Genomic DNA, 24054 nt, shown 5'->3' on the forward strand with positions numbered 1-24054 from the left:
CTGTTAGCCTACGCTGTCTCACACGACCCACGGTCCCCAGGGAAACAAAGACACTCTTACCAGACGGGGCACTCCGAGCGCTGGGGCTCCGTTAAGCACCCGACTTCGACTCAGGCCATGATCTCGAGGTCCGTGAGTTCGAGCCCCGCACCGGGCTCTGTGCTGACGGCTCGGAGCCCGGAGCCTGCTTCACATTCTGTGTCTCCCTCTCCCTGCCCCACCCCGGCTCACGCTGTATCTCTCTCTCTCTCTCTCCCTCTCTCCAAAATAAATAAACATTAAAAAAAAATTCTTAATCTAAATGGTCTTAGACCAGTACTGCCCTGGGCACACCGAGTGGAGGCAAGTTCTCGGTGCCTTTCTGACAAGATCGTTTTCTGGGGGTGAGTTTCACCCACAGACACAGAACGCACAAGGAAGTCCCGCACCACGAGCGAAAGCCAGCAGATTCGAGAAAAAGCAGAGTTAGACCCTCCCCTGAATCCTCAGGTAGGGATGATGAATTAGAAGTGCTTAAAATTATTAAAACCCCAAAGAAGAAATTGTAAGAAGCTACCGGGTGGACGAGCAGACAGATAGGTGGGTGAATAGGTGGGCAGAGGGAGGGGACAGAAGGACGGGTAGCTGGGTTGAAGCTTCCCTCTGGTCCGACTGGTGACGTCGGCCTGGGGCCCGTTCTCCTGACGCACCGATTGAGGGGTCCCCTTTGGAAGCACACCCGGAAGGTGGGTGGCAGGCAGCAGACCTTGATGGGCTGGTCCCGCTCTTGCTGCCGAGGGCCCCCCAAAGCCGGGTCGGATCGTGCCGTCCACACATGCACGCGTTCCCCGCGTTCTTTCTGTATTTTTTAAGGATAATCACGTATTTTATTTGTGTTTATGTATTTGTTTTAACACTTATTAAAGTGTTTTTGTTTTTGAGAGACAGAGCACAAGTGAGGGAAGGGCAGGGAGAGAGAGAGGGAGACACAGAATCGGAAGAAGGCTCCAGGCTCCGAGCCGTCAGCACAGAGCCCGACGCGGGGCTCGAACCCACGGACCGCGAGATCATGACCTGAGCCGGAGTCGGTTGCTTAAGCGACTGAGCCACCCAGGCGCCGCCCCCCACCCCCCCACTGCTGCCCGAGTTCTTTAAAAACAGTAATAACAGCCTGGCCTGTGTTTATCCCTCTCTAGCATGTCCTGAGGTGACAAGACTACAGAGAAGGACAAGACAGAAGATTCCAGATGGCAAGAAACCTCTGTCAGACGCCCTCTGGTCCTGGACCTCCTCCCCGCCTTGTCCTGAACGCCTCTGTCTTTGGAGGGGGCCAGTCCCCCCCACCCATCTCTGAAACCCAGCATCCTTTTGAGCTGCTTGAAAACGTTTTTGTTTCGTTTTGTTTTCAAACAACGCGGTATGTTCCAGAAAAGGACCTGGTTCTCAGCCCTCCACACTCGCGAGCTCGCGGCCGAGAAGAGGAAGACGGCCCAGGGCATGGCCCGTGTGCCCTCGACGGCTTCAGAGACCCCCGTCCTCGCCCTCAGCACCACCATCACTGCACAAAGTCCTGGTTCAAGACCCTTCTCTTGTTTGTCACCTGGCCCACCTCGGAGCCACGGATGCCCGCCAGCAACTTGGCCGGATCTGGACTCGTTCTTGTGCCTTTTCTCCTAGAACACCCCCTGCGGCCCTGGGCACGTGGCCCGGAAGCTCAGCCCCCCCAGCAGCGCTGTGCCCCGGGGACCTCCCGTCCCTGCACCTCATGGCTTTACACTTGACCAGCTCCCCTCGCCTTCATCTCCCGATCTTTGGGATTAACGGAGTCCACGATGGCACACGCGAGCTGCTGAGAATCACCCCCGCCCCGCAGTTGCAAACCCGCCCCCCCTTCTAGAACATTCTCAAGCCCCTTTAATGGACGCCACACCGCAGGGCAATCCTGATCAATACCTCCTACTGAGGGAATGAAGTGTCCCCGCTTTCCTGACCCCCCCCCCTCCAATACAGGGTTGGGATGAGCCCCTCAGGTTCCCACCACGGGAAACCGGCTCTGAACCGCGATACAGGAAGATACAGGTTTATTGCAGGTTTTGAGTGTTTTGAAGTTCACTTGGGAAAATAAATCCCAGTGGCCTGGATGCTACGGAGACCTGCGGTCAAAGGAGGTAAATTTACCTTGGACAGAAGTCAGACTTTTCTAACGTGGTCCGCACGCCCGTCAGGGTGGCCTTTAGAGGTAGTGAGTTCCCCGTCCGTGGAGGCATTTAAGAAAAGGCTGGAAAGTGCTCACAGAATGTGGTCCTCTGCGGTCCCCTCCGATCCTCAGAGTTTCTGTTTCTATGAATCTGAACAAAGGTTGAGCGGGTACCTTCTCCAGGCCCCTCTTCCCGGCGCCGTCGCTGGTTTCTTAGCGGTCTAGTTCAAGTGCCCTGGGTATGAGATTCTTGGCCTCAGGGGAGATGCCGGAGGCTTCTCGACCTGGGCGCATCGAGGTGTTTTGGGTTATTCCGATGCCAGGAGGGAGCTGGTGGTGTTTGCTGCTGAGGGAAGGGAACACCCGACATTTTGCCCCGTGGGGGAGGCTCCCGAACGTCCTGAACGTCACGGGGCCGTCCCGCGTCCAACGCCAGAGGCTCCGCCTCGAAAAACGCGGAGTCTGGGAGCCGAGTTGGGCCCCGCATCTTCTGGGTCGGCGCAGCTCTGCCCCGGGAAGGCCGGGACGCCTGGGGGGCGGGGGGGGGGGGGGGGGGGGGTCTTACGTTTGTGTTTCTGCTGTTTCCCAAATGTCAAATAAAGGACAGGACCGTGTTCCGGGCCCAGGCACGTGACCCGGAGCCTGAGGCGGCCGAGGCCAGCGGATGGGCCTCTCCAGGCTGCCCTCCGACAGACCCCCACAGCCCCCTGTTCTGCCTGTCGCCTGCCCCTGTCCGGAGCGCCTCCTTTCAGGAGGGTGCCCCGGGCGTCCCCGGGGCCGCCCCAAACTCCAGGCCCGGGAGGCGGGCCCTGCTTGCGGGGTCCACGCGGGGCCTCCACGAACACAGTAACCAGTAACCGGGGGAGGAGGCCGGAACCGGCTGCAGGCTGAGCGCTACGAACTGAGGCCGTCCGCCCGGTGCGACAGTGCGTGCCTGCGGAGGCGACAGAGGGACGGACCGAGGCCTGCAGCCACGCAAGAAACCCCAACAGGGACCAGCTGGTTCCCCGCGGCCCGCCCGCCGCCCCTCCGGACCACCAGCAGCCACGGACAACGGGCAAGCGGGGCCAGGGACCCCAGCTCGGCCGCCACGGCGGCCCCTCCAGGATAGAGAGAGGCCCGGGAGGCCGTCCCCAGGCAGGAGAGGTCCCACGGCACGGCTCTCTCCACACGTGTCCACGCGGGCGGCCGCCCGCGGCTCCCAGTGGCTTCGCGAAAGATGCGTCTCGGGGGCAGTTCCGGCCAAGATGCAGTGGACCCCGAGCCCCCGTCACGAAGGGACGCCGGGCTTCCCTCCTGTGACACGTGGGTCGTGTCCTCGGTCGTGGCTCACACGCTCATCCTAAGGACGGCCAGTGTTGTGGTTTTTACACCCAAAGTCGTCGTGATGTTCAGACGTGGTTTCCACGGGCTTTGGGGGATTTGTGTGGAAATAAAGAGGCAGCAGCTGAGAAGGGAGGGTGGTCGCTGGTGTCCTCTTCCCCGAGGTGTGACGCTGGCCTGGGTCCGGGCGAAGAGGGGCGGCCTGGGGCGACCGCGGCCGTGGCCCTGCCGCTCTTGCTTCCGGGGGGGCCCCCGGGGCCATCCCCAGGGCCCCTTCCGGATCTGCCTCTCTGTGACTCAAGTTCCCTTCCCGACCCCAGTCCGCTCTGGAACCAAGCAGGGTTAGCAGGTGACAATGGTAATAGTTTAATTACTGTATGTATATAGATCATTATCGCCTCTTCTGGAACAGAAGACTATTTCCTCTCTACGCTCACACCGTTGCCGACACCGAACTGGGGAAGGGTCCCCACGCTCTCCAGCTCCCGGGGATCCCCCCCCCCTCCCGCATCCTGTGACCTGACACCGGGCAGTCCGGCCGGACCCCGCGGGTGAAGGGCTCACCCCCACCTCGGGCGCCAGTCGTGAGGGCTGGGCCCCCAGGTCACCCCCACGATGTCCCGCTTGGCCAAAAGCCAGGGGCTCCCACAACCTTCCCCCCAGCAGCTCACAGAGCTCAGGGAACAGGTTTCCTTGCATCTCACCTGCTGATGACAAAGGGGCTAACTCGGGAACAGCCCGAAGAGGGGCGCGGGCCAGGGCCCCGGTGTGTCAGGGAGGCGGGGACCAGGTGCTTCTCTCTGGTCACACGTCGCATAGCCCAGAAGAGGAGCCTCGGGTGCCGGGAGCAGGACGGGCGTGCACACAGGTCGCTGGAGTCAGGAAGGCGCCCGTCCCGGCCGCGGCGGTGGCTTCACCGGGCGGGTGGCACGGGGGTCACAGGTGCCACTCCCATCTGGGGGTGATGGGGCCACACGTTTTGTCCCAACCCACCGGGTCTCTGATTACCCTGAGGGGTTTGTTGAAACCTCATTCGTTCATTCATTCATGCATTCATTCACTTATTCATTCATATATACACTCATTCACTCGTTTCGTTCACTTATTCGTTTGTTCACTCATTCATTTCTTCATTCACCTGCTGGCACCCGGCCTACTGGAGAAGCTTGACCCCTGGGGACCAGGAGGAGAGGCCGGGCCCTGTCCCGGAAGGAAGGGTCCTCTCTGGTCTGAGACCGACAGAGAAGCAGCAGTTAGCAGGCCAGCGGGCAGGTCGCCGGTGTCCCCGGTGGAGGGCCCAGCCCAGGCGAGGGCCCCAGGGGCCGTGGGGGTTCCAGTGGGACCCAGTGCTCAGTGAGGACCTGACCTCTCTCTTTGCTAAATTTACCATCGGTGGCACTTAGTACACTCGCGATGTTGTGCAACCGTCTGCTATCTAGTTCCAGAACATTCCACCTCCAGCAGAGGGAAACCCTATCCCTGTGAGCAGTCGCCCCCAGGCCCTGGCACCCACTGACCTACTTTCTGTCTCCGGACCTTTCACACAGAGGAAATCAAACACTTCGCGACCTGTGGGCCGTTTGGGGACAGACGCGTCACACAGGTGGGCCGACACCAGGAGGCCTCTGTCTGGGCACGGCACTGTCACCCGTGGTCTGGGCTCTGTGCCCCACAAGGAGGCTCCCCGGAAATTCTTGCCGCCCAAACTGGGTCACAGGCCACACCCTGAAGCCGGCTTCCACACCTGCCAGCCGGCCAGGCGCCTGGCGGGGCTCAGGGGTCAGGGGTCCAGCCACGCTGTCAGTCAAGGAAACCGAGGCCCAGAATGGGCTGGAGGTGGGAAGAGGAAGTGAGGGCCACGCCCCCCACGACCTCTGCACCAGGTCAGTCCTGGATGGGGCCACGCAGGGAGTCCTTCTTCACCGGTGACGACAGGATAATGGTGCTCCCCGTCTCCCTCGGCTGTCACCGCGGTTCCTGCCGGCAGAATCGGGGGAGGGAGGTCGCGGAAGCCGCGGGGACGCACAGGGCAGGCCGCGGGGGTGAGGGTGTCGGGACAGGGCAAGGGCAGCTCCCGCTCCGGGTCTCCCCCAAGGTGCGGCTGGCCACACACGGAGGGGAGGGTGGGGGGGCATCAAGAGAGCCAGAGCCGGACGGTCGTCGGAGCGCGAACGGGAGACTGAACTCAGGCCCAGCCGCAGCGGGCAAGCGCTCAGTGTTGCGTCCGGGCACACGCGGCGCTCCGTAGCCAGAGAGAGGCAGCCCGGTGGCCAGAGAGTCGCTGAGGGGAGACACGAGGGTTGGGGGTGGGGGGGGGAGTCTGGCTAAACAGACTTGGCAGGATTCTCACCGGCACCAGATTCCTAGGTCGAGCGCAAGGAGGAGGCCCCGTTGAAAAGGAGCTCAGCGGGGCCAGGCTAGTTTGGTCGAGGAGGCAGCCTCCGCCGGGGCAGCGGGGAGGTGACGGGAAGAGGGTAGGACTTGTGACCACGTGTGGGGCCCCCCGGATAATCCAGGGGAGGCTTCCGGCCACAGTTTGCGGGGATGGGACATAGTGCCCCCCTTTGGGAACCCTCATCAGGCCTCCACCGGCCGCTTCCTGAGCCGGGAAAGGACAGGATTCTGGGGTCGGGGAGCAGGGGTGGGAAGGCCCCAAGCATAGGGAGAGAGGCTCTCTTTGGGTTTGAGCCCCCACCTCCAGAAGGTTTCATGAAGGGAGGTGGGGAGAGGGAGGGGGAGGGTGCCCTGCCCCTACCCCTCATTTACCTGCTCCCCTGCGGTCAGAGCTGGTGCCACAGGGTCTTTGCACATCCTGTTTTCACTTCCCTGAACCCCTTTGTCTTATCCAAGCCTCCTCCCTCTGGCCTGCTTTGCCTAAATCACTGTGTGGCCGCTTGGACGGCCCCTCCTCCAGGAAGTCTTTCTGGTTCCTCCACCCCCTCCCTCTACACAGGGAGGGCCAGGTACATCTTATTCTCCGCTGTGTCCCCAGTACCCCACAAGGCAGGGCCCACAGAAGACAGGGGCCCCCTAAACGGTAGGGGAAGGAACGAATGAAAGAGGAAGGCAGGAAATCAGTGATTCGAGCCACTTGGGACAAATGGGGAAACCGAGGCCATGGGTGAGAGGGAGCCGTTACAACCCGAAGATGAAGCCCCTGGCCCTGGTCTCCAGAGGCCTCCCACCCCTGCTCCCCAACCCCGGAGGAGGGCGGCGAGGCCCTGAGAGGCAAGGGTAGGGGGGGGGGCTCACCCAGCTGGCGAGTGGCAGAACCAGAACTCGAACCCAGGATTCTTAACCGGTGGTTCCTTATGTGTATCGGGGACTCTCTGGTGTGTGGGGGCCGGGCCGCCCTGGGACCCTTTTGGGAAGTCCTCAGGGTCAAAATCACGCACGGGCAAAAGATCCACTCGCAAAGACGGACAGATGGATTTCACTGGAACAGAAGACAAGAGAGAACAACTCGCCTCCGGGGTGCCGGAGGCTGGGGAGGGATCATGACGGCTAGTGGAGACAGGGCTTCTTTGTGGGGGTGATGGAATGTTCTGGAATTAGAGGGGGTGGTTGCAGAACACGGGATGCACCATATGCCAGTGAATCATTCACTTAAAAATGGCTAATTTGGGGGGCACCTGGGTGGCTCGCTCGCGGAGGCGTCCGACTTCAGCCTCGGGTCTGATCTCACGGTTCGCGGGTTCCAGCCCCCCATCGGGGTCCGCACGGACAGCGTGGAGCCTGCTTGGGGTTCTCTCTTCCTCCTCTTTCTGCCCCGCCCCGACTTGCAAGTCTCGATCGAGGTAAATAAAGAAAAACGTCAAAAAAAAAAAAAATCTGTGGGAAGCCCAGACCGTGTGGAATTCAAACTTCAGGGTCTGTGAGTGAAATCCTTTTATTTTGTTTAATGTTTATTTATTTTTGAGAGAGAGAGAGAGGGACAGCGCGTGCGCAGGGGAGGGGCAGAGAGAGAGGGAGACACAGAATCCGAAGCAGGTTCCAGGCTCCCGGCTGTCGGCACGGAGCCCAACACGACGCCGTTGGTCTGTGTCTCACTTTTCAAGCCGCTGCGTGGGGCCGGATGGACGGACGGACGGAGAGAAGGTTTGGGGACTGACTTTTCTTTTTCTCTCACAAGGGGGCGCTAAAGGCCTCCGGGGCCGAAGGAGCATCTGGGGCTGGCGGGGCGGCTCCATAGGGGGCCCCCCCTGTTATTAACAGCAGCGCCCCATGTGCGCGGGAGCCGTGGGCTTGGCCGGCCCTGCCCTCCTCGCTGCACCTGCTCACGACCCCGGGCGGGGACACAGGGCACGTCGCCTGCCCCCCACCTGCAGGAAAGACGGCGAGGGACCCAGCATGGCGTGGTGACCCCCCCCTCCAGTCTAAGAGGATTCATGCTCGGGGGGGCCCACTGTGCTGCCCCCAACACGCCTTTCCTTCATCCTTCGCTGCCGGCGAGGGACACAGATGGGGCCACCGTCCCTGAGGGAGGGCACGACTGGCAACACGGGGAGGTAGTGTGTTGGCCAAGAGCCGGGAGCCCGACGGGGCGGCCTTCGAAGCCGTCTGCCTCCCCTTGCAGACAGCAAGTGGCTCCGCTGTGGCCCCGCGTGGCCCCCGCGGCACCTGCCCACCGCCTTCCACGGAGGGGCCCCCACGACAGATCTGCTCGACGGAAGCAGCAGAATCGTCCACACCTCAGGACAGCGCCGCCCGAGGTGGTGGCCCCGGCCTGCTCGGCCCTGCGTAAGCGCCTGCCCTGGATGTCCAGGGGCGTCCCTGGAGCCATCTCCCCCACGGGGGCCCCCGGAGCCCCTCCCCTGCCCCACCCCGGGTGCCCACCCCTCTTGACCCTCTTCCCCGCCGCCCACTGGCCCGGCCAAGCGGCCTCTCGCCCACCTGCTGCCGTCGGCCGCGCCTGGTCCTGAAGGTGGGAGCAGACGGGCCAGATTCTGCTGGGGGGGCGAGACAGGGCCTCCGTCGAGGGCCAGGCCTCGGACGAAATCTCAACCTGGGCACGTCCCTGCCCGAGGGGGCCGCGGGCTGGAAATGGCCGGGCACAAGGCGACTCGAGACACCAGCTCCAGGCCCACGTTCCAGGGTTTCGGAACCGCTTCTCTTTCTGGGGAACACACTTCAACCCACGGGAGCCACCCTGGGTGCAAACCACCCCCCGTTACCCCTCTGCCACCCACTGGGCCCCGGGGTCCCTCCGCTGCCGACCGGGATCCAACCAGAACGTTCTGCTCTCTCCTCCCACCGTGCCCCTGACACCCTGTGTGGAGCCCCCTCATTTGGCGGGTGAAACGCTCTGCCCGCGGTCCGGGCTCAGCCCCATGGGCCTTCCGCTTGTCCCGAATCCAAGCCTCCTGTCTTCCCGACCGACCGGTTTTCAAACTGGGGCCCGCACCGCCCCTGCTCGGGATCAGTAATTTGCTAGCACAGCTCACAGGGCAACAGCTTACTTACTAGATGACCCGTTTATTTTTTAATGTTTATTTATTTTTGAGAGACAGAGCATGAGCGGGGAAGAGGCTGAGGGAGAGGGAGACACAGAATCCGAAACAGTCAGCACAGAGCCCGACGTGGGGCTCGAACCCACGAACCGCGAGATCATGACCTGAGCCGAACGCGAAGATCAGACACTTAACCGCCTGAGCCCCCCAGGCGCCCCGAGACAAACACCAGTTTCAAACCCTTCCTCCGACGAACTTCATACACCGCAGCCAAGATCTGAGCCAACCGACGGGCGGGAGGAAGGCAACCCGTGGTTCCCATAGTCTGTCCCCCCCCAGTCAAGAAACAGGCACGACGACACGTCTACTTTGCACAAGGAAAAACCAGACGGCATCTCCAGTAACGGGGTGTCTCCAGTCTCTGTGGGTCAGGGGTCCCGACGTGGCCCGCCCGGGTCCGAGGCTCAGCGTCACCCGGGAGGCCGCGATCCAGGTGCCAGCCAGGCCTGGGTTCTACCCGACGGCTCCACTGGGGAGGGGTCCGCTCCTAGGGCCACTCACGCGGCTGGTGGGCCTTCTTCCTTGCTGGCTGCCCCTTGCCATCTGGGCCTGTGACACGGCAGCTCGCTCGTGAAAGCCAGCAAGGGACAGTCCGGCAGCAAAACGGAAGCCACAGTCTTCTGTGGCCTGATGGGGGGACGGACCTCGTCACCTCCGCTGTATTCTGGTGGTCAGAACCCCCTACTGGGCCAGCCCACCCTCGAGGAGCGATAGCAGGGGCAGAGATCAGAGCCTGCGGGCCAAGGTCAGACTCAATAACTACGTTAGCCCCAGGCTCCGCGAAGTGCTTGCACCGGCCGGACGCCCTGGCTAGGTGTGGTGTGGCCCCAGAGGGGCTCCCCGTGGACACCCCTCCCCAGGTAGGAGGGGGCGGGGCCGAGTGTTTGCAAAGCAAGGACACCTGCCCGTTATCCTGAGGAGACGCTGGGGATCTAGGCCCGCAGCCGGGCGGACCCCGGACAAAGCGGATGTCGGTTTGTACCCGGTCTCACTACTCCCTCCTCTCCCACGTCAGGACAGACGTCGTCTCAACCCTCCGCAGCCATCGCCCAGCGCCCGCCACGGTGCCCGGAATGGGCGAGACCTGCTCAGCACTGGCTGGACGGGTGCCGCCCACCGGTCCCTGGGCCCCCGGGGGGTCTGGAGGCCATCTGGTGCCATGTGGCAGACGGGTGCGGCCTGCCGACCTTACACACGTTACGCACGCCAGGGCACCCCCGCCACGACCGGCTCTGTGCCACGTGACCCACGGGGCCGTGCCGCTCAGTCATCACCTTGAACCCCAAAGGGCCAGACCAGGTCCTGGGCTGGACGAGCCGGCCGTAAAGGACAGTCAGGGACGAACGGGGGAGACCCGACTGAGCTCAGCAGTCAGTGAGCTGAAATTTACTGAAATGCTAAGACTTGAGGTTGTTCCCCCAAAAGAGATTAAAAAGGAGAGACGGTAAGTCGGATCTCAATGTTTTCCTTTCAGTTAAAGTAAAAACAGAACACGAGTGAGGAGAGATGTGCCCCTGGGTGTAGGGCACGAGGTAATAAAAGGATAGGGCACCACTGACCCCAGAGCTCCCGCTCCCGGAAGTAAAAAGTATTCCCTTTTTGGAGCCACGTGCCAGACCCAGAGGCAGCAGCAGGGGGAACAAGGACCCCCCCATCCCTTCCGAGCGGACGGGGTGGACGGGGTGGCCTCTTGTCCGGCGTCCTCACGCTGGGGCCCTGGGGCCCAGCAGCATCTGAGGCGGCACAGAGGGACAGAAGGCCCCTCTGACTTCGTTCCAGCTGTCTGGAAGCTTCCATCGCAAGCGAGACCTGCCAAACCCCAAGATCAGGGCAGCCTCCGAGGCCCCCCAGGTCTGCCCTCGTCTTCCCAAAGAGCATGGGGGCAGCAGTGGAGGGGAAGAGACACGAGAGCCATGGCACTGGGTGGCCACAAGACTGGCCGCCCCGGCCGGGGCCTGAGCACAGGAAACAGCCACGTGTCGGGGAAGCGGGGCTTTATTTCCTTTAGGCACATGCACGTGTGATACACAGAGCTCGCGGACGGGTACACGGCAGGCCCCACCCCGGCGCTGGGGACGGGCCTAGGCACACGGGAGGACACCTCGGGGGGCTCCTCCCGCCCCCGGGCCAGGCTGGCCTCTGTCCGGAGAGCCTCTGTCCTCTCGGGCTACGGAGGGGCCACACAGATGTCACTCGCTTAACCCAACCCGCGGCACAAGTGCAGAGCACGCGGCCAGAGAGCCTCCCTCGTTTTGGTGAATCCGGGACCTTGGGGCACGTTCCCTGGGACGCAGGGCCCTGCTCGAGGGCGGCACCTAGTGGCGGGTGCGGGCACTGCCCCTGCAGCCCCTCCTCCACCTTCTCTGGCCCAGCGGGGAGGGTTCGGCCGGCCGCAGGCAGCAGGAAGCCTCAGGGGCTCGCCGGGCACTCGGGGGACACTGGGCCTTCGCAGAGCACTCTGGGACGGGAGGCAGGGGCGTGGCCGGGCTGTGCGGGTCATCGCGTGCGCTTTGTGACAGGTGCGGCAGAGAGGAGGGAGGGGCAGCGGCGGCTCCTGACCCGGCACCTGGGGCCGCCTGGGCCTCAGAGAGGGACAGACACAGCTTCTGCATCAGGGTCCCGCGTCCAGCCTCACGCCCCCTCACCACCCGCCCCAAACCGACGCCTCAAGGGCTGGGCCATCTCCTCGGCTCGGGCCCTGGTGCCAGCTCAGCCCGGGGGGGGGGGCGCAGAGAGGGCTGGGGACCGAGGGGGCCGGGTCAGAAGCTGCCTCTCGTCTCTAGAAGAGGCGGGACCTCGGCGTCCGGCAGAGGCAGGTGAGACCCCCCCGCCCGCCCCCGGGTTCCGAGCTCCAGGCCCAGGCCTTGCACGCGGCTGGCCCTGGGCCGCCTGGCCGGCTCTGTCCCGCGGTGCCGAGCGCTCGCGGGGCTCACGGGGCTCCCCAGGGGACGCTGACCCGGAAGCCGCAGGACAGAGGGGCTGAGCCGGGGGAGGGCGGCCTCTGGTTCCCGGCCCCGCGAGCACGTCCCGGCCCCGCGCCCTTCCCACCGGGGCCCTCGTCGCGGGGCTGTGGAGGGGCCGCCCGCCCGCCAGGCCCTAGCGGAGGCCGCACCCCCCCGCCTGCAGCTTCTCCTGCCCCATGGCGCACACCAGGTCCTGCACGAAGCGCATCTCGGAGGCCACCTGCTTGGCCAGGGCCTCGTAGCGGTTCTCCAGGCGGCTGAAGCGGCGCTTGAGCCCGCTGGCCCCCAGCAGGGCGCCCTTGGCCTCCTCCTGGGCCTGCCGCCGCAGGGCCTCGGTCTTGTGCAGCTCCTGCCGCAGCCGCCGCAGGTCCTGGCCGATGCTCTCGTTCTCCTCCCGGTACCAGGCCTCCTTCTCCTCGTAGATGGCCGTCAGCGCCTCGATGTCCTCGTGGAACAGGCGCCGGCTGTGCTCCAGGCCGCGCAGGCCCTCCTCCGCCGCGGCCACCTCCTCCAGCACCTTGGAGAAGCGCTCGAAGCTGACGTACGTGTTGTTGGGGGGCATGCTCGAGTGCGACTTGATGGTGTACTCCTTGAGGCGCGCCGTCTTCAGGCGCCGCCGCTCCGGCTTCCGGCCGCCGTCCTCCCGCCGCACGTTCCGCCGGCGGATCGCCTGCGGAGGGAGAGGCGGGGCCTGAGGCGGGCGGCGCCTAAATAAAGTCTTACCGGCACCCGGCACACGGCCCCGCCCCTTCGCGGGGGGGGGGGGGGGCGGGCCTGGTTCCGGCATTTCCCTGCCAGAGACCCAGGGGAAGGAGACAGGGACCGCCTGGCCCTTTACAGAAGACTGCCGCTCCCCGCCGAGAGGCCACCCCGTTCTGGAAGTTTCTGTGCAGGGAGCCGTGCCGTGTGCAGAGGGGCTGGGGACCCCACCGGGTATCACATGGAGGGGCTCCCACACCATCCCCGGGCACACCCCGCCCTCTGCCAGCCGGGTCCACTCCCCTGGGGACCCTGCCCGACACTCAGGCCTCGTCACACCTGCCGTCCTGGAGAGGGAGCAGCCCTGCCCATCTCACCTTGATCCAGGAATGCTCCAGGCTCTGGGCGATGGTCATTCTTCTCCTAGAAAAGCAACCCCCCCCCCCCACCCTGGTTAGTCACACGCCCGCCACATCCCCGTCCTCCCACGAGGCTGGCGGGGAGAACAGAACAGGGAAGGGGTTTTCTGGGCCCTCCCCCTGCAGCTCAGCTCCCTGCCCCCACCTCAGACGGCTCACAGACACTGGCCCCCTGGGGACGCCCCTCCAGCCGGGGGCAAGTCCCTGAAATGACCTGGGAACTACCTGCACCCTCAGAGCATCCGCTCCGATCAGCCAGCAAGGAGCCCATCAAGAGGCCTGTTGCTCTGGGGTCGTCACGCTTTCCGAGCGGTTTTGTTACCGGGGGGCGGGACCTGACGCTGGGTCTCGCCAACTCAGGCGCCCACAGGAGGGACAGGCAGGTGGCAAGAATGGGCGGCTCGGGCCAGGGAGGACTCTGGCCAAGAGGAGCACCTCTCTGGGAAGGAGGGCTCCGTGATGCCGAAAGCTTTAGTCCTCCCTAGGAGAAGAACCCCAGAAGTCTGCAATTGCACACGAAACCTACCTTCAACAGGAGTCACAGCTCCCAACCAGGATTCTCAACAAGGATCCATTCACAGCTCTTAAAGACACGGCGGGAACCGAGCTAAGCCGTCCACGGGCCCGCTGCCAGGCCGTGCCCGACTCCCAGTGACGAGGAGGGGACGGCACGAGGATGTGCTCTCGGGGACCAGCGGCCTCCCCTGCCCGCCCCCCGCCCGCGCCCTCTGCCCGGCCAGCGCTCCTACTTGGGGTCTTTGACAAGCAGCCGGCGGATGAAGTCCTTGGCCAGCTCACTGGTGTTGCTGAAGTACTCCTCGTCGAAGTCGTAGTTCACGGCCGAGATGTTGGTCAGGGTCTCCTGCTTCGTCTCGCCCAGGAACGGGGAGGCGCCGCTCAGACTGGAAGACGGGCACGGGGCTCAGCGGCCCCTGCACTCGCCCCACCGACACGCCGCGGCCTGCGCCACCCCCCCGGGCCTCCCGCGCACCCCGGCCCCTAGCCTCCCACCACACAGCACAGAAACCTCGCGCCCAGCCTCCGACGGGGACTCAAACGAGCAGGCAGAAGTCTCTAAGGAAGCTCGAAACACGTCCCCCAAATGTTCAGCGATCAGAGGCCACACTGACAACCCGTGGGGGAATCCCGGCCGAGTGCGTCCACACACGGTCCGGGCACGGCCCGAGAGACCACACAAGGACATCGTGGGCCTTCCTGATGAGCCGCGCTGGGGGGGCCACACACCCCCCCCGGGGCTCTGGGCACGCGGCACTGTGACGGACAGGGAGGAGTACTCATCTGGGGGCACCCGGGGGGCTCGGTCAGTCAGGCGTCTGACTCTTGATTTCAGCTCAGGTCACGATCTCACCGTCGTGAGACGGAGCCTTGGGTGGGGGCTCTGCACCGACCGGTGGAACTCGGGATCCTCTCTCCCTGTCTCTCCCTGCCCCTCAGGTGCTTGCGCTCTCTCTCCCTCCCTCCGAGTAAACTTAACGACGACGACAAAAAGATGCCAGCGTCATGGGAAGACGGGTGAGGGGCACAGAAACCGCACTGGTTTTGTAGCTGTTTTGAAAGTCTAGCCTTTCTTCAATACTTAAGAACCTAAAACTATGAAAAGACCCATCATAAGGCACCGTCAGGGTGGATCGCTGTGCCACCTGACAAGGGAGGAAAACGCAGGGGGAGCCTGACTGGCGCAGGGGTGGAGGCGAGGAACAATCCAAACGCGGCACCCAGGGAGTGAGGCCGGGCCGGGCTGCTGGCCAGCAGGGAGGGAGGACACACGCGGTCCCCACTCGGCCCTGCGCCAGGGGGTGTGGGCCTTCTGAACTCACACCTTTCCCTCCTGCACAAATTCATTCACCCACCCAGCCACCCAGCATCCTGCCCCAGCAGGGCCCCAGGAGAAGCAGGAGGCCCCAAGCAGGCACTCACAGGATGTAGGTGATGACACCAATGCTCCTGGAGAGAACACACGAGAAGGACAGTCAGCTCAGTGGCGGCGGTCAGCACCCCAATTCCCAGAATCTCTCAACGGCTGGGGATCCAGAAGCCCACGGCCCCCTCTCCTTCAGGGTCTGCAAGGCCTCCACCGAGGGCCTCTGTCTCTCCCGCCCTGGCGTCTCAGGGCGAGATATGAGCTCATCTGCCCACACCACCTGCCAAGGCTCAAATTGGGGGGGCTGGGGGGGGTGCAGATGTGGGCTCGAAGGCGGGTTGACAAGCTCCACGAAGAGTGAGACAACCAACGTTTCGGGCTTTGAGGCTCCCAGTCTCCGCTGCCTGTTTCATTTTTAACAACGCCTTAAACACAAGAAGACCACTCGGGACCCACAGACCTGCTCTGGCCGCCAGGCCATCGTTTGCCGAGCCCCGTTCTAAGTCGACGGTCTGTCTTGCCCACACCCAGCAGATGGGCCCCATCCCCGCCTGCGGCTGTGGCCTGGCAGTGCTCACGGATGGCTGGGGGGGTTCGGGTGCTTCGTCCCGGAGGCGTGGGCCAGCCCCCCACCTCCACCCCAATCCCCCGCCACTCACCACATGTCTGCCTCCAGACCCAGGGGTTCGTAGTTGACAATCTCGGGAGCTGCGGGGACGGGGAGACAGACGGCGTGGGGTCGGACGCCGGGTGCACCTGAGGCAGCCCCGGGGACGCGGCCACGGGGAGCGGGTGGCACAGCCCGCCTGCAGGGACCGCCTGGCGGGTTGGGGGGGGGGGCAGGAGGCCGGACACCAGGGCTCGGGAGAGGACACCCGAGGGCGGGACCCAGGCCCGAGGCGCCGCACGGAGCCGTACCCACGAACTCGGGGGTGCCGAAGATGTTCTTGAACTCGTTCCCCGCCTCGATCTTGTGGGCGATGCCGAAGTCGATGAGCTTGATGCGTGGGTTGGGCACGTTCTTGTCCAGCAGCATGATGTTCTCTGGCTGCGGGCGAAGGAGGACGCCGCTGCCCAGCCGGCCCCGCACCCCCACGGGGCCCAGGCCGAGGCGGTCTGCGTCCCCCCCACCCCCGGCAGCGGCAGCCCGCGGGCGCGCTCCGAGCCGGAGCCCCTCGCCGCCCCCACGCCCCAGGTCACCCGCCCCGGCCGGGCCCCCGCTCGGCTCACCTTGAGGTCGAAGTGGGCGATGCGCTTCGAGTGCAGGTAGTGGACGCCGTCCAGGATCTGCTTGAGGAACTGGGTGGCCTCGTCCTCCGTCAGCGACTCCTTCTCCGCCAGGAAGTCGAAGAGCTCCCCGCCCGAGACCAGCTCCAGGATGAGCACCACGTCCGTCTTGTTCTCGAAGATGTCGTGCAGCGTGATGATGTTGGGGTGCCGGATCTCCCGCAGGATGTTCACCTCCCGCTCGATCTCCTCCCGGCTGACCCCCCGCCGGCTGGACGACAGGCGACGCTTCTTGATGAACTTGGCCGCGTACTCCTTCCCGGTGCCCTTCTGCCGGCATTTCCGCACAATGGCAAACTGGCCGCTGCGGGGACAGCGGAGTGAGCGGGACCCCGCGAGGGCCGGGGGGCGGGGGAGCGGGAAGGTTGCAGGCTTCCAGAACCTTCTGGGACTGCACCTCCCAGCCCCGCCCCTCCGGGAGTCCACACGGCAGGTGCAATCTGGTGGCTGCGTGGCATCTGTGTGCCACAGAAGGAAAGGGACACAGCTCGGGGTTTACGGAAGGGAGCTGGAGTCCACCGTGGGGCCAGGAGAAAGCGGGTGACAGGAGACACGCTGAGGACCCGCTCGGGGAGCCCGTGCCACTTGGACGCGCACAGGTACTTCCGCGTGGGCAGGAGGCCAGGGGCTCGCGCCCATCACTCACCACCCTATACGCCACCTGTGTCTCAGGGGGGCAGAGGGTTGGGGCAGCCAAGAGGGGATCTTTACTTTTAAGTGACACAATTCTATACAAACTCGACTTTCCAGCCTATTTCATCGTGTTTAAAAATCTAAGAGAAAAGAAATAAGCCATTGACTTTGAAGGAGCTTCTTACACAACCGGCCAAGTAAAAGGCACGCACCCATTTTCAAGCTGACAAAGAGAGGACAAGGGACTGGAGCCCGCGCCCACAGAAACAGGCTGGCGGTTCCCCGAGAGGTTAAGCACCGGTTCCAGGCGCCTCGGCAATCCCGCCCCAGGTGTCCCCCCAGGAGGAAGGACAACACGAATCCACAGAGAAGCGTGAACACAAACCCTACGTCAGCAGGATTCACGAGAGCCTAAAGGGGGACACAACCTGTGTCCATCGGCAGATGAATGGACACACAACGTGTCCACCACACAGGCACAAGTCCCTCCGCCACCAGCAGGAGCGAGGCGCCCGCCCCCGCCGCCCCGCGGACGGACCCCGAACACGCGACGCTCAGGGAGGGAACCGGACACGAGAGGCCACGCGGGGGTGTGAGTCCGCGGGTGTGAAACGCCCAGAACAGGCTCCTCCACGGACGGGGAGGGGGCTCGTGGGGGCCAGGGGCGGGAGTGACTGCTGATGGGGACGGGGCTTCTTTTTAGGGTGATGGAATGTTCTGGAATTACTTGGAGAGATGGCTGCCAAACCCGGTGAATACACCGACGACCACTCACTTGCACACTTGAAAGGGGTGAACTGCACAGTGTGTGAATTACATCTCAAGACAGCCGCTACGAAAAGAGAGACAGAAAGCCTATTCGGGGCACTCTGGGGAGCTGTCCAACGTCCAAATTATTCTGCTATCCAGGAACTTAGTTACATGAACTTACTTTAACTCAAGAGCTGACTGAAAAAGGCCAGACAGCAAATATTTTTAGCCTTACGGGCCATGTGGTTTCTGTCATAATTCTTGCGTGTTTTTACAACCTTTCAAAAAAAAAATAAAGAACCATTCCAGGCTCCCAGGCAGGCAGGACCACACTAGGCTGGGCCGGATTTGGCCCGAAGGCCACAGTTTGCTGAGTCCACATCAGCGGGGACCAATTCCAAGACAGAAAGTACACGTTCCAGACAGAAAACTTCACGGCACCTCCAGGGCTCGAGAGAAAACAGGCTACATGAGATCTCGGGGAGATGAGGGAGAGAGTGCAGAGGAAGGAAGGGCAGAGACGGGGGCGGCCAGGCCCTCTGAAGCTGGCGACGGCAGCGGGAGGGCAGGCCGGCCAGAACGACCCTGGGAACAGACAGAGGTTGGGGCGCCTTTGCCAAGCCAACACGGACCTCAAAAAGACCGAGGGACCCAACCGGGGCTGTCCGGTAAGCGGACCTACCCACGGTGGCGTCACAGATGTGCTCTACGCACACACACTTGGAAGATGGGTGAAGTTCAAGGTGGGTCAGTGGGAGGCACAAAATTAATACTGACACGGCGGGCTGAACGACAGTCCCTCCAAAGACACCCACGTCCAAATCCCCAGAACCTGTAAATACAGCACTCTCACAACAAAAGGGACCTTGCAGGAGGGAGCAAGCCAAGGCCCCTGAGACCCTGGGGGTGACCCTCGGTGCCCGGGGGGGTGCCCAGCGTCCTCAAGAGGTCCTCACAGGAAGAAGGCAGAGAGACGGGTGGACCCCACGCTGCTGGCCACTGAGGACGGAGGAGCGGCCGAGAGCCAAGGCTGTGGCATCGCTGGAAGCCGGAAAAGGCCGGAGAGGGGTCTCCCTGGGGCCCCGGGGGGTACCAGGCCCGTTTTAGACTCCTGACTTCCAGGCCACTTCTAGGCCACTGAATCACGGTGAGTTGTTACAGTGCTGACGGGAGACTCAAGCACTGATCTGAGAGCCAAGTGCACGGGTCAGCCGAGAAAGGCAAAGCGTTCCTGATCAGGCCTCGCCCCGTGCCCCCTGATCTGCCACAGCAGTCCCTTGGGACATTATGCTCCTGCCCCCCCCCCCACCACGTCTCCACTAACACTCCCCCCACCTGAAACGCCTGCCCCTCTCCTCTGCCTGCACCCGCCCAGCTAATTCCTCCAGGCCCACCTCCCGTCCCACCACAACTCCCCCATGGTAATGACATCAGATGCCCAACATGCACCACATAGCGTTGTGCTAAGTGCTGGACCTGTGGCCTCATTTTCAAATACAAGGACTGTTTTTTCCCTGCTTTTTTTTTTTTTTAAGTTCATTTTAAGAGAGAAAGAGTGTGTGTGAGCGGGGAAGGGGTGGGGAGGAGGGACAGGCAGACAGACAGACAATCCCAAGCAGGCCCCATGTGGCAGCACAGAGCATGATGCAGGGCTCGAACCCACGAACCGTGAGATCATGAGCCAAAACCGAGTTGGATGCTTAACTGGCTGTGCCATCCAGGCGCCCTTCCCCTGCTGTATCTAAGCGGAGCCAACAAATGGAGACGAGTCAGGCAGAGCTCATGGGAACAGGAAGAAAGACACTACTAAAGGGTGAACCGTGTCCCCCAAAAGCCCATGTGTCAGCCCTAACCCCCAGCACGTCAGAATGGGACTATCCAGAGACAGGGCCTTTCTAAAGAGGTGGTTAAATTAAAACGAGCTCACAGTGGGGGCGCCTGGGGGGCTCAGTCGATTGAGCATCCAACTTCGGCTCAGGTCGTGATCTCGCAGTCCGTGGGTTCGAGCCCCGCGTCGGGCTCTGTGCTGACAGCTCGGAGCCTGGAGCCTGCTTCGGATTCTGGGTCTCCCTCTCTCTCTGCCCCTCCCCCACTTGCGCTCTGTGTCTTTCTCTCTCTCTCAGAAATAAACATTTAAAACAAAACAAAACAAAAAAAATGAGCTCACAGGAGTGGACCTGAATCCAATCTGACCGGTGTCCCTGTAAGAGGGGAGTAGGACACAGATGCACAGACAGACGCACAGCCCTGTGAGGCCACAGGGAGACGGTGGTCGTCTGCACGCCCAGGAGACACAGCTCAGGAGGAACCAGCCCTGCCGACGCCTTGATCTTCAGACTCCCCGCCTCCAGCGCTGGGAAAGCACGACTGCCTACTGCCCCCCGTCACACTACCGGGCCGCGCGAGCCGACACGGGCACAAACGCCACTCCACGAGGCAGAAGCCAGAGCGAAGTCCACACCTGTCCACCCACAGACTAAGTCACTTCTCGAGACCATCAACGTGAACTCCAGCTAGGAAGAAAGAATCCCCCGACCCCTCCCAAAGACACACACACATACAAACTTGCTTCCGGGTCATTTGTCCCCATGGCCCCTGGGACAAGAAAAGGTGGCCCTGCTTTACTCATGGTCCTCGTCAGCACGGTGAGGCCCAGGAGCTAATTTGCCAAGACGGTTAGCGGTGACACCGGGGGAGACACAGCTGGGCTGCGGGCCCCGCCTTCAGGGGTGCCAACCGAGCAGGGGACAGGAAGCTGTCTGGGGCACAAGGACGCACACTCTTTCCAACGTGCAGGGCCACAAGTCGCTGGGACACCTAATGGGCCCGTCCCAGCGTGGGCAGGTGGAAGCCAAATAAATGCCCGCCTCTGGTTCCAGCCCGCCTGGCCTTTGCAGGGCCTGGTCTCCAGACCCGAAGCCCACCTGGCCACTCGCGGTCCGCATGGCCTTGGGCAAGCTGCTTCCCTCCTCTCAGCTCCCGCTTCCTCATACAGTGGGGATGACGACCACGCCCCCCTTGTGAGCGACATCTATAATTTATACAAACTGCACCACAGCCTGTGCGGCATCCGGTGCCTAATTCCTCATTTCATGTTATCTCCAAGCACCTTCCGGATCGTTACATACAGCGGCGCTGTCCCAGATGACAGCCACCGGCCACACAGTGGCCCGCCAAGCCGGTCCAAACGGAGATGTGGAGGACCGGGGGTGGCTCAGTCGGTTGAGGTTCCGACTCTTGATTTTGGCTCAGGTCACAATCTCCCGGTTTGTGAGATCGAGCCCCGTGTCCTGCCCCAGTTCTGGGCTGGCAGCGTGGGGCCTGGTTGGGGTTCTGTCTCTCCTTCTCTCTGCCCCTCCCTCCCTCCCTCCCTCCCCCAAAGTAAATAAATAAGTATTTTTAAAAAAACGAAAAACTGAGATGTGTTGTCAGCTTCTAGAAACACACCAGATTTCAAAGGCTTCATAGAAAAACAGCGGTAGAATTTTTCCTTCGTAATTTTTACCGCACAAGCAAAAAGGTCATACTTCGATCTATCGGCTTAAATAAAATGTATTAAAATTATTAAAATTGACACAGCCACTACCAAATTTCAATATACTTCCTACGTGGCGAACATTATACAGGTTGCCTGGCTCTTTTTTCTTTTTTGTCCTTCTAATTTTTTTTTTAATGTTTTTATTTATTTTTGAGAGAGAGAGACAAAGTACAAGCTGGGGAGGGGCAGAGACAGAGGGAGACACAGAATCCGAAGCAGGCTCCAGGCTTTGAGCTGTCAGCAGAAAGCCCGACGTGGGGCTTGAACCCACACACTGCGAGATCATGACCTGAGCTGAAGTCGGAGGCTTAACCGACAGAGCCGCCCTGACGCCCCTGCCTGGCTCTTTGTTAATGGCTGCATAATATTCCATCTACGGGGGCGGTGGTTCCGTGGCAGCCACTGAAGAGGCTCCCCGTCCTTTGTCCATATAAATCCCTACAGCAACTCTCCCTGTTCTCAGGCCACGGGGTCCGCACGCGTACACATTCCCACTGAATCAATTCCCAACAGAGCAAATAGTGGATTAAGGGGAATATACACAGGACGTGTATATTTCTTTCATATTTCCTTCGGACTTCTGCCGAGCCACCCTCGGGAGGAGGTCCTAACACATTTCAACAAGAATGAGGTTTGGGGGAGGAGGGGGGGAGCTCCGTTCTCTACCACTCTGTTAAGGAAATTCCTAAAGGAGGGATTTCAGAATCCCAAACGGGCCTGAAATACTTTTTCAGCCAAGGCCTGATGCACGGCTCAGTTATTTACATTCCCTTTTGGTGACATCATAGGGCTGGTCAGCAGCGAACTCACCAAATAAGGTCTGAGGCTCCGGCAAGAAAAAAAAAAAGGATGATGTCTGGCTAGTCCAAGGCAGGGGTGCTCCCGGGGGACAGGAAATCAGCTGCCTGGCTGGAACGGGAAACCTCCTCTCTTTCCCACAAGAATGCTAACCAACTGGCAGGGATGTGGGCCCAGACAGGGGGCCTCTCCTGGAAACGTGCAAGGGAATCGGTCCCCTCCCTCAAGAAAGGATTAAACAGAGGGACAGACCTTTACCACCTACCGCTCTCTCTCACGCCACACGGCAGGCACTCTGTTAGGGGCTCCATGTGCTTGATGATATTTTTCCCCAAGGGAAAGGCACAGAGAATGTCAGAGAAAGAATTGGCGGACGGGGCCGCCTGACCCCAGAGCCTAAATTCCTTCCACCAGCACACGGCACTGACTCATCCCGTCTTGGAGGGTAGGAAAGAGGACAGGAGGGGAGACGCCATCCAGAAAACCCCGCAACGCCTCCCTCCCGCCCCCGAGGCCCGCGCAGAGCTCACCTGCCCAGCTCCTCCCCCATCTCATAGTAGGCCTCCACATCTTCCTGCCTGAATGTTGACATGGTGGCCGGTCGGCCTTCCGGTGCCTTCCCCTCCAGTGAAAGGCCGGAGACACGGTCTCAGGGAGTCCCTTAGCTGTGACCCTGGAGGAGACAGGGCAATAGGGAAGACGTGAGATGCCAGCCATTTCTCCTAGGGAAGAACAACCTGCCCTCCACCCACTCCCCAAGATAAGTTCCACGCTCCTCACAGAAGGCACGTGCATGTGGCGGGCGGGGTACTTTCCTGTGTTCGCGCACTTACACACCCCACCCCCCAAAAGGGTGGCAACCCCACCGTGCCACCTTGGCCCCGTAACTCCGCCAGACCCAGACCTCTGGCTCCCCACACACTGCCCCAGCCTTTGTCTGCCTCTCCTTCCTAGGTTTCTCCCAACCTGCTCAGCCAAAGCCCACCCCTACGTTCCTGCAAGTTCCCCCACACTCGTCACACCCTCAAAGCCAGGGGCTCCCTCACTCCTACCCAATTTGCTAAGGTGCTCCAGTCCCGACACCCACCTCCCTGCCCATCAGCCACGTTATCCCCTCCTCGGCCTCACCCATTCCCCCCACAAGCCCCCTGACCGCCCCAGATCTCCTAAGACCTTGCGAGGCCGTGTGCTTCCCCCCAATCCTGAATTCCTCAGGAACTGAACAATGGCTTCCAAGCCCCTGCAAGGTCCCTGCCCGTCCTTGCCTCCCGCTGACGTCCACCGCCCCAAGGAGACTGACTCTTCCCCGCTCCTCCCAGGCATCCCTCCAGGTACCAGAGGCTCCCCAGCCCGTCTCCCCGGCCACATCTGAGAGTCTCCTCCGTTGTCCTCTCCCCCAACCTTCGCACACGCTCTAGGGCAGGCCCCTCCAAGGTCTCTCCCAGCCCCAACGACCCCGCTCCGGCGTCCCCCAGGCCGCCACGCCCCTCGCGAGCCCGGACCCAGTCCTTTCCCCGGCCCGCTTATCCCAGGGGTCTCCAGACGTCCCCCCAATGGCCCCCGAAGCGCCGCCTCGGCCTCCCCAGCCCGCCGGCCACGGGCCGCGCCCGCTCCGCACCCTCCGCGGCTCCGCGCCCCGGGCCGGCCCTCTGCCGCGCTGGCCACCGCCGCCCTCTCCAGCCCAGCCACCGCGGACGCCGGGACGCGCCGACCTGCGTGACGTCACCGCGCCCGCCGGGGCCCGCCCTCGGGAGGCGGGGCCCGCCGCCCATTGGTCAGCGCGCCCGCCGCTCGTGACGTCCCGCCCCACCCGCTGCCTCCCAGGCCCCGCCCGCTGGCGTTCGGGCCTCCGAACCCGGATGCCGCCTCGCCACTGGCCGCCAGGTTCGTCGTCACGCAGCACATTGGCTGCAACTGACGTCGGTCACACTTAGGAAGTCGGAAGGCCGACTTCCGGCCCCCGGGCTGCCCCACCCGCTGTCCTCTGACCCGGGTCCTGAAGCTGAGAGGTGCGGTGCTGAAATCCTGCGTCCCTCTTCCTGCCCTTCCTTGAGCACAAGATACGCGAACGCAAAG

General features: G+C 62.6%; 2 protein-coding genes and 1 long non-coding RNA gene across 4 annotated transcripts in view; 2 read left to right on the forward strand and 1 right to left on the reverse strand.

The window, feature by feature from the left end:
* ATCAY (ATCAY kinesin light chain interacting caytaxin) overlaps nucleotides 1–2702 on the forward strand; it is a 30260-nt gene extending 27558 nt beyond the window's left edge. Inside the window, exon 13 of the mRNA XM_042928009.1 lies at nucleotides 1176–2702. Within this exon, the coding sequence (XP_042783943.1) occupies nucleotides 1176–1185 (10 nt within the window). The 3' untranslated portion in view covers nucleotides 1186–2702. The remainder of the gene's footprint in view (nucleotides 1–1175) is intronic.
* Nucleotides 2703–11553: 8851 nt separating this feature from the next.
* On the forward strand, nucleotides 11554–12705 carry LOC122213776. Of its 2 annotated transcripts, none has more exons than XR_006199635.1 (2): nucleotides 11554–11825; nucleotides 12377–12705. It is a non-coding gene; the product is annotated as an uncharacterized LOC122213776 (long non-coding RNA). The 2 variants fall into 2 exon arrangements; XR_006199634.1 differs by having other exon boundaries at nucleotides 12395–12705.
* Nucleotides 11838–23700, reverse strand: DAPK3 (death associated protein kinase 3). Its single transcript, XM_042928010.1, has 9 exons — nucleotides 23597–23700; nucleotides 22509–22651; nucleotides 16203–16563; nucleotides 15891–16020; nucleotides 15632–15680; nucleotides 15029–15055; nucleotides 13840–13992; nucleotides 13049–13094; nucleotides 11838–12642 (listed from the first exon to the last, which is right to left on the reverse strand). Exons 2-9 carry the CDS (start codon nucleotides 22568–22570, stop codon nucleotides 12106–12108), a joined length of 1365 nt encoding a protein of 454 aa, XP_042783944.1. The 5' UTR covers nucleotides 22571–22651; nucleotides 23597–23700; the 3' UTR covers nucleotides 11838–12105.
* Nucleotides 23701–24054: the final 354 nt, after the last annotated feature.

The sequence above is a fragment of the Panthera leo genome, chromosome A2, assembly GCF_018350215.1.
Source record: "Panthera leo isolate Ple1 chromosome A2, P.leo_Ple1_pat1.1, whole genome shotgun sequence".
Lineage (NCBI taxonomy): Eukaryota > Metazoa > Chordata > Mammalia > Carnivora > Felidae > Panthera > Panthera leo.